A 16,515-nucleotide genomic window follows, 5' to 3' on the forward strand; every position below is an offset into this window, starting at 1 on the left:
TACCAAGCGAGTTCCAGGACAGGCTCCAAAGCCACAGAGAAACCCTGTCTCGAAAAACCAAAAAAAAAAAAAAAAAAAAAAAAAAAAAAAGAAGCAGCATCTGGCTAGGCAGTGGTGTTGCACGCCTTTAATCCCAGCACTTGGGAGGCAGAGGCAGGCGGATCTCTGTGAGTCTGAGACAAACCTGGTCTACAAGAGCGAGTTCCAGGACAGCCTCCAAAGCCACAGAGAAACCCTGTCTCGAAAACAAAAACAAAGAAGCAGCATCTGCCAGCCTGTGATGAGCCCCCCCACTCCCTCCTCCCTGGAGTACTGCTCACCTGCCCCCCTCCCTCCTCCCTGGAGTACTGCTCACCTGCCCCCCTCCCTCCTCCCTGGAGTACTGCTCACCTGCCCCCCTCCCTCCTCCCTGGAGTACTGCTCACCTGTGGTTGAGGATGTAGGTGATTATGGTGGAGAAAAGACAGAGTAGCAGCAGAGCCGTGCAGGGGTACACAACGGGATGCAACCCAGCTCCAGGACCTCCTACCTCCCGGGGGAATGCACTCAGCTCCTGGGAAGGGGGGTGGTGAGAGCACTGAGCAGACCCTGTCTTTCCCTGAGCCGCTTTCCCTTGCCTTGACCCCTGCCGGCCTTGGACCTGCACACCTGGATGCTTTAGTTTATTTGCTAGGTAAACTGCCAAGTGTGAGGTCAGCCACTCAAGAGGCTGTCGTCAGGAAGCACTGGCGGCCTCCCGCCTGCCTCACCCCGCCTGCCTCACCCCTTCTAGTATTCTGCTTTTCAGGGGACTTCCCAGATGGCCAATTGAAAACTCAGAGATAGGGTGGAGAGATGACTCAGTGGGTAAGAACACTGGCTGTGCTGGGTGGTGGTGACTCACACCTTTAATCCCAGCACTGGGGAGGCAGAGACAGGCGGATCTCTGTGAGTTCGAGGCCAGCCTGGTCTACAGAGCAAGTTCCAGGACAGGCTCCAAAGCAACACAGGGAAACCCTGTCTTAAAAACAAAAACAAAAACAAAAAAAGTTAACACTGGCTGCTCTTCCAGAGGACCCAGATTCAATTCCTAGCATCCACATGGCAGCTCACAACTGCCTGTAACTGCAGTTCCAGGGGATATAACACCCTCACACCAATGCACATAAAAGAAAAAGAAAAATAATTTTTTAAAAATAGGAAGAAGGCTGTGTGTCTGAATCAGCAGAAGCTGGGTGAGGAATGGGATAAGGAATGAATATACCCAGGTTGCTTTTACTGTTTGGAGGGGAGGGTATTATTAAAGACAGGGTTTCTCTGTGTAGCCCTGGATGTCCTGGAACTCACTTTGTAGACCAGGCTTGCCTCAAACTCAGAGATCTGACTGCCTCTACCTCCTAAGTGCTGGGATTAAAGGCATGTGTTATCATCTCCAGGCTCCAGTTTGCCTTTTAAATAGAATAATTCAGGCTAAACTAGGCATTTCCTATTATCCCAGCACTTGGGTTGTGGAGGCAGGAAGATACGCAATTCAAGGTCATTCTCAACTATATAATGGACTGGGCAACAAGAAATTTTATCTCAAAAGCCAAACCAACCAACCAACCAAAAACACAGGACCTGAAGACCAAGCTAGATGGTTTCAGATCCCTCTTGAAAGATGGAAGGGCGTGGAAGAGGCCAGACGGTCATTTCCCACGGACTTTGATGCCAACAAAGCACAAGGCTGCTGTCCTTTCTGTATTTTCTTCTGGTTCCAAGTGATCAAAGTACTACAGTCCCTATCTCCCACATGTTCCCTCGCCTCCCCGCATCGCTGCACACCTCCCCGCCCCCGCCCCCGCCCCCGCCCCCACTATACACACCATGAGCACAGCCACGTTGCCCAAGTGCTGACAAGACAGGGAGCTGACGTTGGGCTGACTGAGGCGGAGCTTGCAGCCTTCCGAACTCCAGCCCCCGGGCCCCTCCTGGTTCCACCAAGCCGCCATGGGATCCGCTCCTTCAGTCCAGTGCCGCAGTGAAACAGCCACTGGCTCGGTCAAGTTTCCTACGCCACAGCCACCTGTAGGGACAGGGCAGTCCACATAGACCCTCGGGACTATGAGGAAGACTGCCGCCCGCGAGAGCAGCAAAGTGGAGCAACTGTTGCATGCAGGGGTCCTGCCGACCTGGGGATAGAGCTAGACACCATGAAAGTGTCAGTCTACCAGGGAGACTCAGCCGGGGAGTGGGGAAGAGACCGGTGAAACCACAGGAGGCCTCCCCACCCTCGGTGTCCAGTGAAAAGTGACACTGGTTGCAGTGCTAACTCAGAGGGGCAAGCCAAGTGTGGAGGAATCCCTGGGGGGAACAGCTGGCGTCCGAAAAGAGGGATGGATGGGGACAGGGGAGAACCCTGAGAAAGGAATTAAGACAGTACCCTACCTCCACAGTTCTCCATTAATAGCTATTAACCCATGTGGTTGACAACACAGAGTGACCCTTCCTCTGGTGGCTTATCAATCGGGTCTCAGAGAAACCTGAGTTTTCAAGGAAGGCCTCTGTGGCCCCTAACTAGGTTCAGATGAACATCATGACTTCATAGTCCAGGCACCGTGCACTGCCGCTCACTTCTAATGACTCATTCAGGGCCTGTCGGCCAAAGTGTGCACTCTTAAGGGCGAGCACCCAAAAGTCTGTGGTCAAGCATCTCTCAGCCCAGCAGAAACTGGCACATTCGAGGTACTTAACAAGCCTGGAAAGCGCCCGTTTTAGGAACAGGAAGGGATGCCAGGGTAGTGACGGCAACACCTTCCTGGCACACAGGACCCTGCAGTGCATGTAAAATAAAAAGGTAGATATTATAAACCAATGATGCTTGAAGGGGCTCTGATGTGCACAGCGGTGTTTCCAGAAGGCAAAACTGATGCCCCGTGTCTGTCATACACAGCGTGAGTACTACTGTAGATGGAGGTTGTTGCCGGGTGAGCAAGCCCAGAGTTTGGAAGGTGGAAGGAAAGGGGGACTCAGACAGAAAGACACATGTGGGCAGGTGGTGTGGTGGGGTGTAGCTGCTCCTGATGGAACAGACCTACTAAGCACAGGGTTACAATAATCCACTCAGTTCCCGGGACCAGACCAAAAACAAGGCAGTGTATCCTTCCCCACTGGCTATCCCTCCTGCCCTAGTCTCTACCTTACATGCTGTGCCTGGAAGTCCTAACCACCCCTTGGGATTTAATGCTTTAGTCCCACCCCTAACCACAATGTCACAGCTGTCCTGCCTTTTAGGGCCCCGGGGCTGGGGGTCTAGAAGTCTGAGGAGCCTCTGGCTGGCACAGCGCTGGGGTGTTAGTCAAGTATTCCACTGCTTGGGAGGCAGCAGCAACTGTGGGGCAGCCCATGGCCTTTGTGTTTTTCTCCTTATAACAGTGAAAACAGTGCTAAGCTTCCAGGGTGTGTTCATGTAGTATTGCTTACCTGCCTGGGGCCCATGGGCGGCCGTGCAAGAAGTCTGGGGTTTGGTGTGGAGGGAAGGAACTGAGGCTTTGCTTACAAGCTTTATGATAAGTCATATGCTTAGGATATAAAATTGCCCAACGTCTGGGATGTAAAACCACGTCCCCCTAGTCCTGTTCGCCTCCAATCCCTTCCTTTACAGACCATCTCCACCCCCACCCTCCTTGAGAAATTCTAAGGTTTCTGCTACCCTCTGCCAACTGTACCAGGGCAGCAGGGAGTCATGAATGTGAAAGAGGCAAGACCAACATGCAGGAAGTTAGTCCCTTACTGGTTCCTGCAAATATGACTGGGGTGGCCACACCACGCCTCTTGCCAGGCCCAGCTGCTCCGGGACGGGAAGTGTTGCCGTGGCTGCGGAAAAGACGGCCATTTCTGAAGACCAGCAGTTGCAGGGTGCAATCTGGAGGGACTGGGGGAGCCAGGGCAGCCGGAAGGGTTGAGAACAGGCTGGGGGGCAGCTGGATGGAGGCCAGGGCCACGCTATTCTGAGGGGACATAGGAGGTCCTCAGAGATACTCGGCATCTCTGGCCTTTGACGTCTCCCAGCCCCTTCCTGTCTCCTGCCTTGTCCTCCCAGCTTCTGCTTCCCCCCACGCCCACCTGCACCATGGCGCACCCTCCCCAGCTGCCCCTACACACCCTGGCTCCCCCCCGGTGCCCACCTTGATGTGGAACGAGGACAGAGAGATGTTGGGCCTCCCAGTGGTGCAGCGGAAGCGGAGCTGCTGGTCAGCCAGGGGCTCCGGCTCAAGGGGGACACTCTGGCCAGGGCCACCCGGCTGTTGCGCAGCCAACACTCCTACCTCCCTCCTCTGGAAGGCTGTACAGGTCAGGCCCACGTAGCTGTGAGGCTTGATGAGGTAGGCCTCCAGTGCCACATTCCTTGAGTTCTGGGGACAGAGAGCTTGTCACCCAATAGCTGAGATCTAGCCGTCTCCTCTGCCCACGACCACAGTGACCTCATTCAGACCTGCTTCAGCCACGCCCCTTACCCCTGACTGCTCAAAGCATGGAGAGTCTTACAGATGCCATGGAGCACCCACATGGGCCCCCACCCCCAACACACCTCCCAGACTCAGGCCTTCCCCCTCCCTTGGAGGTATTGTCCTCACACACTTCCTTCTTCCACCTGCTCGTTCCGTTGCCCCACCCCAGCTGTCTGTCAAGTAGGATCCATGTCTATCCCCACCCCCACCATATGTCCCCGAGTATCTAGCACAGTTACACTTCGGTTGTACATTCTACCACTTTAAAAGTGTCCCCGTCCTCTTGTTGAACTTTCCAGCACTCCTCATTCCACTGAAAGTGCCGTCCACCCTGAGACAAAGCCTCCCTCTTCCCTGCCCCCATTCCCAGCATGCACCCCCCCCCCCGTTTACTTCCACCCGCCAGACCCCCAACTCGGCTCCCAACCAGAAAGGCTCACACCACAGTGTCGCCATCACAGCTACCTTCGCACCTCCCTGGCGGTGCACAGTGGAGCTGAGCTTGCCGCCACGTTACCAGAGCCCCGATGTGTGTCCGGGAGAGAGGCAAACACTTCCCGTCTAAGACTAACAAAAACTGACTCCGGTCCACAATCAGCCGCCCCCACACACACATACACTCCCCCCCCCGGCACCTGCCCCGGAAAAGCCCCTCCCACGCCAAGCTACAGTACCACAGAGATGTGCTGGGCATGGGGGCTGAGGGCAGCGCCTGCAATGCGCTCCAGCGCACCCACAATGCCGCTGCAGGCTTTGTCTTCTTGCTGTGCCAGCCACAGAAGGTGCTCGTCCACCAGCATCAGGTTGCTGGCCATGTCCACCATCACCTCCACCAGCTGGGGGAGGGAAAGCGGGGCAGTCACTGAGGGCAGGAGCGGTATTTGGGACCCAGGGCTGGCGTGTGTGAGGTCTGAGCTGACGGATGGCTTCCAGGGGGCCCAGAGGATACGCTGAACCTCACCTCTTTGATCTGGTCAACATAGCCCAAAAATTTCTGGATCATCTGAGCCACATAGACGACGTCCATCATGTCTGAAAAGCTGGCAGCCTCTGCAGTGTACACTCGCAGCTGGTGGGCCAAGGTCAATGCATTGGAGGCATTGATGGGCATCTGGGGATATTGGGGGAAAGGAAGGTCAGACTGGCTTCTTCTTTCCGTCCCAGAACCTAGGGCCACGGGGCAGGAGCGGAACCGAGACCATCTACTGGGACCATCATGATCTGAAGGGCACATCAGTCCCTGTAATCACAGCTCTAGGCTACGCAAGCTAAGCATCACTATCCCAAGGATGATGAAGGTGTCAATCACTGTGATGGGGAATAGAGTTTGGTACAGGCCTGACCCCCGGAAAAGACAAGCTGGAGGACAGCACCAGGGGAAAGGCCCATGGCCCTTGCTGTACCCATTTTTTGTTTGTTTGAGAGAGGGTCTCACTGTGTAGCTCTGGCTGTCCTGGAACTCACTACATAGACCATACAGGCCTTGAACTCAGAGACCCACCTGCCTGAGTGCTGGGATTAAAGGCGTGCAGCACTATGCCTGGCACCTGTACCCACTTTCTTTCCTTTTTTTGGTTTTTCGAGACAGGATTTCCCTGTGCTGCTTTGGAGGCTGTCCTGGAACTCACTCTGTAGACCAGCCTGGCCCCGAACTTACAGAGCTCCGCCTGCCTCTGCCTCCTGAGTGCTGGGATTAAAGGTGTGCGCCCCGCTGTACCCACTTTCAATGCACACCGGAGGACAGAGGTACAGCCTCCCCCATGAGGCATTAGGCTCCATCCCAGCCAATTGCAGCAATCAAAGTTGGGGGGGGGGTGCCCCAGCCTCACCAGCACAAAGGTGTAGAGCACCCGGGTGATGTCATTGGTGTACAGACAGTGGGAGTAGTCCCCTGGCTCCCAGCGGCCAGCTCGGTCACACCGGCGTGAGGCTCGGGTACCTGGGGCTCCCCCACTCAAGGGCACAGAGGTGAAGGGGTACTGTAAGCAGGACTGGTAAGCCGTGATGCCAGCCAGGGTTCGTGGCCACCTAGAGGTAGATGTACAAAGCTGCCATGACCAGGACTCCCTGACCCTCCCAACCCCAACCCAGGAGTACGGAACCAGACCCCCGAGGCTTGGTGAAGGGTTCAGGAAAGACTATCCTGGCAGCCATCAAGGGGTTAAATTCTGCTTTCTCTGCTTGTTCTGACAATGCTATTGCAGGCAACGCATGGGGGGGGTGCTACCCAGAGATCTGGGTTCGAATACAAGCTCTGCCATTTACTGGAAGAGCTGCTGCTCTTTTCTGGGCTTTAGTAATTCTCAGTTCTACAGTATGGAGAATAATGCCTGCCTTTCATATGGAGAGGGCCTCTGGAACAATAAAATGGGGGCACTGTTTCTAGAAAGCGTCTGCATACGAAAGTGGGAGGAGGCAATTAAAAGATGTTCATCTTGAGGTGTGACAGCCAGACTGTGGGCTAAATGACAAAGGGGGTCCTTGGGACTGGAGGAAGAAGGCAAAAGATCTAGTCTCTTGAGAGGGTGCAGATGCCCGGGCGGGGGCGGGGACAGCCATTTATAAAGCGTAGCAGCCAACCTGAAGTCCCCGCGGTTATTGGTCACACGCTCGGCAGTGCAGTAGGAGGCAGAGGTCTCCAGCACTACTATCTCCACCTTCTTGCTGGTGTTGCCTTGGACCGTGGACACGGAGCACTCCCACTCACCGGAGGCCCACACGCCGATGTGAGACAGGGTCAGCTCACTGCAGGGGAGGGGTGGGGTGGGGGAACTGGCTTGGTGCACCGGTTGGTTAGTTTTCTTGTCACCTCGACACAAGCTAGGGTCGACTGAGAAAATGCCTCCATCACAGTGGCCTGTAGGCAAGTCTGTGGGTACACTGTCTTGATTTATGTTTGGCGTGAGAGAGCCCGGCCCACTGTGGGCGGGGCCACTCCTGGGCAAGTGGTCCCAGCGTGGTTTAAGAAAGCAGGCTGAGCATAGGCATGTGTGTCAGTAAACCGTGTTCCTCTCTGCTTCAGTTCCTGCCTCCGGGTTCCCACCCTGCTTGAGTTCCTGCCCTGACTCCCCTTCCTTCCCCACAGCCAAGCTGCTTTTGGACATGAAGTTTATCACAGCAAAAGGAAGCAAACGAAGGCTCGAGGTGAGCACTCTCAGGCCCCGCCTCCTCTCCATGCTCCTCCCCCACAGCCCATCTACCTATGCCCTGTTCTGGTAGGAGATACTTACATGCTCTTTTCCTTCTGATTGGAATGCACTGCAGGCATTGTAGAAGCACTAACAAATGTCAAACACTACCTAGCCTCGTTTAAACAAGCATCTACTATCTTTTTTTGAGGGGGGCCTTTAATTCTAATCTCTGTTCAAGCCATTTATGATTGTATCTTAGCTGTCTACAATCTCTCTCTCTCTCTGTCTCTGTCTCTGTCTCTCTCCCATCTCCCAGGAGCATGTCTGGAGGGGAATGAGAACCGTAGCTACCCCCCTCCATGCCCTAGACTATAAAGGGCCAGCAGAGCCTGTACCTGGTGATGAAGGTGCAGTCATGGATGAGGTTTTCTGCAAGGACGATGCCTGCCTGCTCATCACTCTCCATCGGGGCCCCGTTGTGGTACCAGTGGATGCGGGTATCATTGCCCAAGTAGCTGGCAGAGCACTGGAAGGGCAGACGGTCCCCCTGGAACACCACTTGGCGCAGGGATGGGATGAGGTAGTGTGTATGAAGTTCCAGAGCCCCTTCTGAGGATGAGACATGGGTGATGAGACCCGAGCGCGTGCACATGCGAGCCTGTGTCTGAGTGACGCCAGTGGTGCGGTCCCTTAGCTCGCTGCACTTAAAGGGTAGCACATGGCGAGAGTGGAATCCCACAGGGTAGGTCCAGGCCCTCTTGTCTCTTAGTGACCTCAGGTTAGGACCGAAAGGGGTCAGAAAGAATCCACCCACCTAAGGATACAGAGGAATACACAAGGGGAGACCAGAGGAAAATATAAACAGGCAAGCAGTCACACAAGAGGTTTAGGCATGCTGGTGGAGGGCCACCCCATGGAACTCGGAGAGAGAGGTGGGCTGGAAAACATGTCCATCATATAACACACGTGACCCAGAGAGATTTGACCTAGCAAGTGAGGGGCTGGCTCATTGGGACCTGGGACAGGTTTCTCACCACAGCGGAGCTGGGGCTCCTGGAGACTGCTAAGGGCCTGCGCATGCAGGGCACTGGGGTAGGCACAGAGTGTGCGCTCTGACAGCTGCAGGGAGTGGTTCCGGGCCCAGGGCAGCAGCCAGCGCAGGTGACAGTCACAGGTCAGAAACTCAGTGCCAAAGTCCCTGCAGGGTAGGCACAAGGAACTGTGTGGGCTCATGGGGTGGGGTGAAACCAAGTAGGACAGGGGCAGAGAAGACAACCTCAGGCACATGTGTGCCCTGCTACTTAGGACATGATTAATTTGGGGGCACAGTCTGCCTACTCAGCAGGCATGATGAATGCCCTCAGGGCTAGAAATGGCCACACATTTGCCCCCAGTCAATGTGCTGAGTGGAGAAGGGGAGTTTGAACAGGGACTGGTTGGGGGTGGCAGGTAGGGAAGGAGGTTGCTCATAGGATCTGGAAGTTTCTTTAGGGTGAGGGGAGGGCTGAGGTTTGAGCTTCAGAGTCTCCCGGGTCTAGGTGTCTCTCTCCTGTGCAGAGGAAGGGACCAGGGGACTGTTCCTGTGCTGGGATGATACTCACACAACCTTAAGGGCTGGCAACTCATCAAAGACCCCAGGTTGCAGGCTGGAGAAGATATTCCCAGATATGTTTCTGCAGAGGGCAAGGAAGAGGGAGATGAGATCTTAGGGTCTCCCTGGGCCAGGACAGGAGGGCCCTGGAAGGAGAAAATGCAGATACCGAAAGGGTCGGACTCAGCCTTCTCTCTCCCAAGACCTCCCTGGCCCCTCCCCCCACTCTCTCTCTCTCTCTCTCTCTCTCTCTCTCTCTCTCTCTCTCTCTCTCTCTCTCTCTCTCTCTCTCTCTCTCTCAGAGACCTATCTATTACTCACAGTCTCAGAAGTCTGGGGAGACCTTGAAACGTCTCAGAGGTGAGACAGCCAATCCGGTTGTTGGAGAGATCTCTAGAGAGAGACACACACTCAGCAAGTCCACTACAACAGGGGGAAGACTCACTTCCGAGAGAGACATTCAGTTGGGGATGATGTGGGCAGTAGGCTTGGGCCCAATGCCATAGCAAGCTGGAAACACCCCCACACCTGGCCCCAGGCAATGTACTAGGTAGAGACTTGGTGTCTGAGAAGGGACAGGGCAGGATGGGTACTAGGGGTAGTTGATCATGGTATCTGGGAAAGTTGGGGGAGGGGTGGATAGAGAGCTGGGGACGGGGTGGGCAGGCAGGCCACTCACAAGCGTTTCAACTCTCCCAGACCCAGGAAGGCTCCAGGCTGCACAGTGCTGATGACATTGTTCCTCAGGTCCCTGTGGGAAGCAGTGGGAAGACCTTCACACTCCGGTCTGAGGGCCACCCTGCTCCTTGGGTGGGGCATCCTGTCACCACAGGTGCTGGCTTTCTGTGGAGCTTGATTTCCTCTTAAGTTGGCTTTCCTACTCACCCACCCAACTGGTCTCTTTAGCTTCTCTGGCCACTACTAAGGAGTACTGGTCAGAGAAATATGTGTAAGCTAAAGTCCCATGAAAAAGAACAGGTCTGGGGTTGAAGAGTCTGTGGGCTAACTCATGATTCACTCCCCTAATGACAGTGGAGAGCTGCTGTGTTCCAAATGAAAAGCCACAGTTATCTCGGGCTATCTTTCGTTAGCCACTTGGCCTCTATCTTTGTATCTGGCCTAACATCCTCTTGATTATCAGCTAAGACCTTTGTAACTTAGCAGATAACCAGCTTCCCCAAGCCCAAAGCTAAGGATGTCATCAGATAGCCTCGGAGACCGGGAACAGCTGACTTCTCCATGGTGCTGTAATGCCTACCTACGCTTTTCACTAATTTGGTGAATGCACTGATTTGTGGATTTCTTTGTTCTGGGACTATAAAGTTTATGCCGCCTCTTCCGTGGTGGAACATGTAATTCGGAGCAAGCTGAACCAATTCCTAGGTCACAGTCACTCATCTGTGGCTCAGAATGAACTACCTCCCCTTTGGGACAAGACTTGTGTTTTATGTCAACTTATCTAAGACAGTGCAGGAGGCAAGACATGTGATAGGAAGGGTTTTGGGTGGCGAAACAGGGACAAGGAGTGGAGAAAGATTCCCATCAGGAGTTAGGAGACTTGGTTTCCCACATTCCTTCACCAGAGCCGCTCTAGGACCTTACAGGATTTTTCAGGGAGGCTTTGAAAGTAGCTGTACCTAGCCACCAGAGGGAATTTTACTGTTATCGTAGTCCTACAAGCCTCTCTCTCTCTGGAGCCTGTGAGGAAACCGGCAGGGAAGCTGGTGGGCGAGCATGCCCTCTGTCGTTGTACAGCTCCAAGTTAAGGTGCCAATCATGGGTACAGATGAGGCGCAGGGCCAATAAAACCTGTGTAACATTTTTAGCCCTGCCTCCGTAAGAGGATATATGATCTACCCACTGCAGTCAGGGGGTGGCAAGGAAGCTGCCTCCAGGCTGAGCAGGTGACAGTAGGATGGACGATGGCTTCTGGGGGGGCCACATGGAGGAGCACGCCACTGGTGAGTCTTACAGCAGCCTCTGACCGCCCCCCCCCAGCTCAGTGGCTCAAACACCACTGAGGCAGCAGCTCAACTCTTGGCCCTGCCTCTTCTCCCCAGAGACTGAAGGTGACCCCCACCCCCAAGCAAGGGGACATGCTGGTGCTTATCTATTTGCAGCAGCCCCAATACCAACCATACAGGCCTCTGCTCTAAGGGCCAAACTGGATACTGGCCCGCTCATCTTCAGCGTTATCCTCTATGCTGTGCATGGCTAGGGAGGGCTTCAGATCCTGACCCACCTACCCAAGGCTCCACCAAACCCCGTCTTGTGTAAGCCAACACAGACTGGAACAGAGGTTGTGTCAAAGCCCGAGTCATCTTGTTTGGTCCTACCTAAAAGAGCTCCGAGGAGGAATCAGGGAACGAAGGGGAACCACCCCTGGGGAAGAAGACAGAACTCTTAACAAAGGTATCTGGGAGTCAAACTGGTTTCCAATGCTCCCTCGTCCCAGCTAGTTTCAAAGACAGGCAAGGCAACTTGGCTCTGCATACTAAAAGCCTTGGAGATAGCTCTGAATTATGGACAGGAGAGGGTTAACTGTGCTGGGTAAGAGGAAATGGGTGTTCAGGATGGGGAGGTGCTGTCCTATCCCACCAGGGGGCCTGTTTGTGCAGTCCCTGTTGGGGACAGAAACAGAGACAGGAGGCAGAGATGCAACTTTTCTTTAGCCAGGCTGGATCTCACACCAGACACGGGTGATGGCGAGTCCCTTGAGGAAGAAAGGAAAGCCAGCACCAGGCCTTGGCTTCTGAGGGAGAGCCAGAGTCCTGGGAAGGTGCTCCAGTGCTGGGCACATACAGAGAATGTAGACGGGCCTGGCCTAGCCCTGGATTCCCTGCATGCCAAGTCAAGAAGACAGAGTAAGCCCCCTGCCCAGGACTGCCCTTTCTGTGTCTCCCCCTTTCATCCCACCCTCCTCTGTTGATCCAGCATGTGCCCCCTGGCCTCTGCTGGGGTCTGGCCGTTCTCAGGGCTCTGCCTCCCACCCCCATGCGCAGGGGCGGGCAGAGGGAAACACATTCCTCATTGTGTCATTTCCCTTCATGGGCTGCCAAGGGGCTGAGGCAGCAGCCCCCCGCCCCTCCCTCTCTGCTCACTTGTGTTTATTCTCATTTCCTCCCTACCCCCCCCCACGTGAACCCCACCCGCCTGCCCCACTGATGCTCTGCAGATGCGAGCAAGGCAGCCCTGGGGCCCAGCCCCTGTCTCTGCCCTGTTTCCTGTAGCTGAGGCACTCGAGGCCCTTTCTACAGGGTAGCTTCCACAGGGATGGGCGTTCTTCCCCCTTTCCTCAAGTGTGGCTCAGGGGTGACCAAGATGCTCTCTTGAAGTGAGTTTTCTAGGAGATGAGCCAGCCCTGGGACACCACGTCTTGGGGGAACAGCCCAGTGTTCCTATGGACAGCCCAGGTCTCCTGGTCCCTGAGTAAGGGAAGTAGCTCAGGGCTGGACCTCCCCAGGGACAGGAGGAAATGCCACCCTAGGACCTGCATATTTAGAAATCCAAGGTTTTTATCAACTAACTGTTTTGAATCCTTCCTGTTTAGCATATTCCTGGGAAAAGCTGATGAAGCCTGAACTCCAGCCCCAGAAAATTGTTTGACACCTAACATTGGGCACACAGTCTTGGTGGGCTGTAGAATCCAGGCTGAGAACCCTTGCTCCAAAGAGTTGGGGCTTGGGCTTTAGTGGGAGAGCACTTGCCTCATGTGTACAAGCCCAGAGTTCCATTCCACAACGGGGAGCAGGGGAACGAGATACAGACAGACCACTCCAGGTATGGTGGTGCATATCTTTAACCCCAGCACTGAGGAAGTAAAGACAAGTGAGTTCAAGGCTAGCCTGGTCTACATAGGGAAACCCTCTTTAAAAAACAGGGAGGGAGGGAGACAGGCAGGGAGTGAGGGAGGGAGGGAGGAAGGGAGGGAGGGAGGGAGGGAGGAAGGGAGGGAGGGAGGGAGGGAGGGAGGGAAGGAAGGAAGGAAGGAAGGGAGGAAGGAAGGAAGGAAGGAAGGAAGGAAGGAAGGAAGAGAAAGAGCTGGCCAATGGCGGCATCCATCTTTAGTCCCAGCACTCAGGAGGCAGAGGCAGGTGGATCTCTGTGAGTTCCACCAGCCTGGTCTACAAAGCAAGTTCCAGGGCAGGGTCCAAAGCTACAGAGAAATTCTGCCTTGAAAAACCAACCAACCAACCAACCAACCAAATAAATAAATAAATAAAATAAGTAAATAAAAAAATAAAAGACCCTTGTTCCAGATTAATCTAAACTGTGTCTCCATTAATTAGCCGAGGTCACAAAGCTGTTTCTAGGATATGGATTCTCTGACCCCTTTGCTTCCACAGAGCTGTGCATGGAACCTGGATAAAGAGGACTGCATTGATGGGGTATCCGCACCCCACTGCCTCCTGCCCAGCCGCGCTCCTGCTCCAGTTCCCCTGGCTCTAGGTGCTCCACTCCTCTCCCCCTATGGCTGCCAGCATGCAGGAAGGGACACCTGAGGGTCTAGCTGGAGGAGACGTCCTAGGGCAGCCCTGCCCGGCCCCCTTCTTGGGAACACAGAACTGAGGGCTTGAGTACAGGGGGAAGGAAGACCAAGGCTGGCTGTGGCCTTGACGCACTGAGGAGGCTGAAGCAGGGGGTTGGGAGTTTGAGACCAGCCTAGGTTATATATCCTGAGCCCATTTCAAAGAGACGAGCAGAAGCAGAAGCCAAAGCAAAACAAAAATCCCACTAGGTGCAGGTTCCCAAAAGAATCCAATCATAGTAAAAAAAGAGCCTAAAAGAGAAAAAAGTATCTAAATACCCATCAATGTACACACAGCTAAAAGACTTAAAATATGGTACATTCAGTCAGTGAAGTGCTAATACATGTTAAAGCATGGATGAACCTGGAAAATGTTATACTGGCTGACAGAATCTAGTTACAAAAGATTACATACTATATTCTATATATGAAATGTTCATAACAGGCAAATCCTTAAAGTCAGGAAGCAGATTAGTGGTTGCTTAGGACTGGGGAGTTACAGCTAATGATTCAAGGTTTCTTTTGTGGATGACGAGAATGTTCTAAAATTAAAGTGATGATTACACAACTTTCTGAAACGTATCACGGCCCTTTAAATGGGTGACATAAATTACATCATGCTAGAGTTGCTAAGAGTGTGAGTTGACGTGACTGCGTGTGCAAGCGCTCACACACATTCAGGCAGGGTAGGCTTGCACAGAATTGGCTCCTCCTAGCCCCCACAGACCTCCCTGCTTGTAGGTCTGAACACCAAATTATAGGTTTGCTGGCCACACAGCAACTTGCCCTCAGCCCTGCAAGGTCTCCAGAGTTCAACTAGAAAGTGCAGGCTGGCTGCAAAGCTGGCCAGGTACAGAGGCCACTGGGGGGAGGAAAAAAGGGGTCCTGTGTCCAAGGAAATCCACTATGGTCCCAAGCTCCTACCTTCCCACCTCCTAGGACTTCTGCCCCTGACACCATTCTACAGACATTTATTGAGCACATACACTGTGCCAGGCAAACAGACGGCTTGTAAGCCACCCCCCTCCCCCGGGGCTTCAGCTGTATTGGAGTCTAAGTGTCATTCCTCCCCAGTGTTAGAGGGAACAAGAATTGGAAAGGAGAGGCAGAGAGCCCCAGGCCTCACCCTTGGCCCCGCCCACAGATTAATAGAAACCACCTGGCCAGCGAACAGCCCATTCCCATAAGCATCTGCTTCTAATGAGTGCCCCAGCACCCGCTGCATACCAGCCCCCAGGGCTCATTAATCTCATTAGGCAATGACAAATCATCCCAGGCCAAGCAAGCTCCTCCTTGCGCCCTTGCTTCACACAGGCCATGGAGGGCCCATATCCACACGGAGCCTCACATCCCCATGCCTACCAAGTCCCTCTCCCCTGACCTCGGCTGTCCAGTGGTCTCGTGGGTTGGCATGGAGGCATCTCACAGAGCCCCGAAGAATTTTCTACCAACCTGTTCTCCTCCTGGCATGTGATTGGTGGGGGATCGGGACAAACAAATAGGGCACCCGAGGAATGAATCCTCCACACGGGTGGGGGTAGCTCTGTGGTGCGCTGCTTGTCTAGAATGTTCTGGGCCCTAAGCATCATCACTGGTACCACGCACAACAAGAGCTGGGTCTAGTGACACACGGCTGATTGTGTCTGCAATCTCAGCCCTCCACAGGACAAGGCAAGGGCACACTGGAGTTCTAGGCTCTCATAAAACAAACAAAACCAAACCAGGCCGGCAAAATGGCTCTGCTGGTGAGAATAACTTGCCACTGCTTAGCTTGCCAACTTGCATTTTTGCCCTCAAAACCTATGTGGTGGAAAGAAAGGGCAGACTCCAGTAAGATGTCTTCTAATCTTCATACATGTGCCACAGAATAAACGCAAAACAATAAGACACTTCGAGTACTTAATGGCCTGAGAAAGCCTGGGAAGTCTGCACAGCTACAAATAACAGCGGGCCAGGCTAAGACCTTACGTAGACTCTTCAGGAGGGAAGGCGCTGTCTTTACCGGAACCTATGCTCTGTAGTGATCTATAGATAATCTCGTCTATCCCCATAACAATGTCTCAGAGAAGATATTCCTAACCCCATTCTCCACATGCAAGACCTGTAGAAACACCCGGAAACAAATGAAAGGAACACGATTCGATCCCAGGCCTCTTTACATCACAGTAAGGTCATGCTTTATTTCTGTTTGTTTTGAGAGGGTCTGGTGTAGAGCTTGGTAGCCCTGGCCTTGAACTTGCAACCTGCCTCTGCCTCCCCAGTGCCGGGATTACAAGGGTCCCCCCATGTCTAGATACCATACCTGGCCCTGGCTCATGCTGTCGCCAGTTTCTCCCACCCACCTACTCTGCCTCAAATGACTTTCTTTCTCCTTCGGGTCACAAACATGCTTGGTCAGGCTGAGGGACCTTAGGGAAAGAGCACATTAGGCACATCTGGGCCCTTCTGCACACTCCCTGGGCTGGCCATGAACTACCTGTGGCAGACTGGATTTCTGGTTCATCATGGCCAGCTGATAGAGACAGGTCCCCCTAGATTGTAGGTCTGCCGCTAAGGTCCTCTTCAACACAAGCTCTTCTCCATCCATTCTGCTTCCTTCCCTCTGCCCTGACTACCTGCTTGTACCCTTGCCAGCTCCACTCTGTCAGGGCCCTGAATTCCAAAGCAGATGGCACACATCTCTACTGCTCTCAGCACTGGGGTCCCTGCCTTACCACTGCAGCTACTAGGCCAGATCCCAACCCTCCCATTTGACTTGCTGACTACAGACCGTGAGATATGGAGCTGACATGGTCT

At 53.9% G+C, this 16,515-nt stretch overlaps 1 protein-coding gene across 2 annotated transcripts in view; it reads right to left on the minus strand.

Moving 5' to 3' along the window:
• Adgra2 (adhesion G protein-coupled receptor A2) overlaps positions 1-16,515 on the minus strand; it is a 42,235-nt gene that overhangs the window by 4,841 nt on the left and 20,879 nt on the right. For both annotated transcript variants that reach the window (XM_005066583.3, XM_040731740.1), the window contains 13 exons: positions 9,871-9,942; positions 9,513-9,584; positions 9,202-9,273; positions 8,635-8,798; positions 7,996-8,209; positions 7,050-7,214; positions 6,299-6,497; positions 5,431-5,580; positions 5,144-5,305; positions 4,146-4,373; positions 3,752-3,968; positions 1,845-2,044; positions 426-553 (listed from right to left, as the gene is read on the minus strand). In XM_005066583.3, coding sequence (XP_005066640.1) covers positions 426-553; positions 1,845-2,044; positions 3,752-3,968; positions 4,146-4,373; positions 5,144-5,305; positions 5,431-5,580; positions 6,299-6,497; positions 7,050-7,214; positions 7,996-8,209; positions 8,635-8,798; positions 9,202-9,273; positions 9,513-9,584; positions 9,871-9,942 — 2,043 coding nt within the window. The remainder of the gene's footprint in view (positions 1-425; positions 554-1,844; positions 2,045-3,751; positions 3,969-4,145; positions 4,374-5,143; positions 5,306-5,430; positions 5,581-6,298; positions 6,498-7,049; positions 7,215-7,995; positions 8,210-8,634; positions 8,799-9,201; positions 9,274-9,512; positions 9,585-9,870; positions 9,943-16,515) is intronic.

The sequence above is a fragment of the Mesocricetus auratus genome, unplaced genomic scaffold (genome assembly GCF_017639785.1).
Source record: "Mesocricetus auratus isolate SY011 unplaced genomic scaffold, BCM_Maur_2.0 Super-Scaffold_100026, whole genome shotgun sequence".
NCBI classification, from domain to species: Eukaryota; Metazoa; Chordata; class Mammalia; order Rodentia; family Cricetidae; genus Mesocricetus; species Mesocricetus auratus.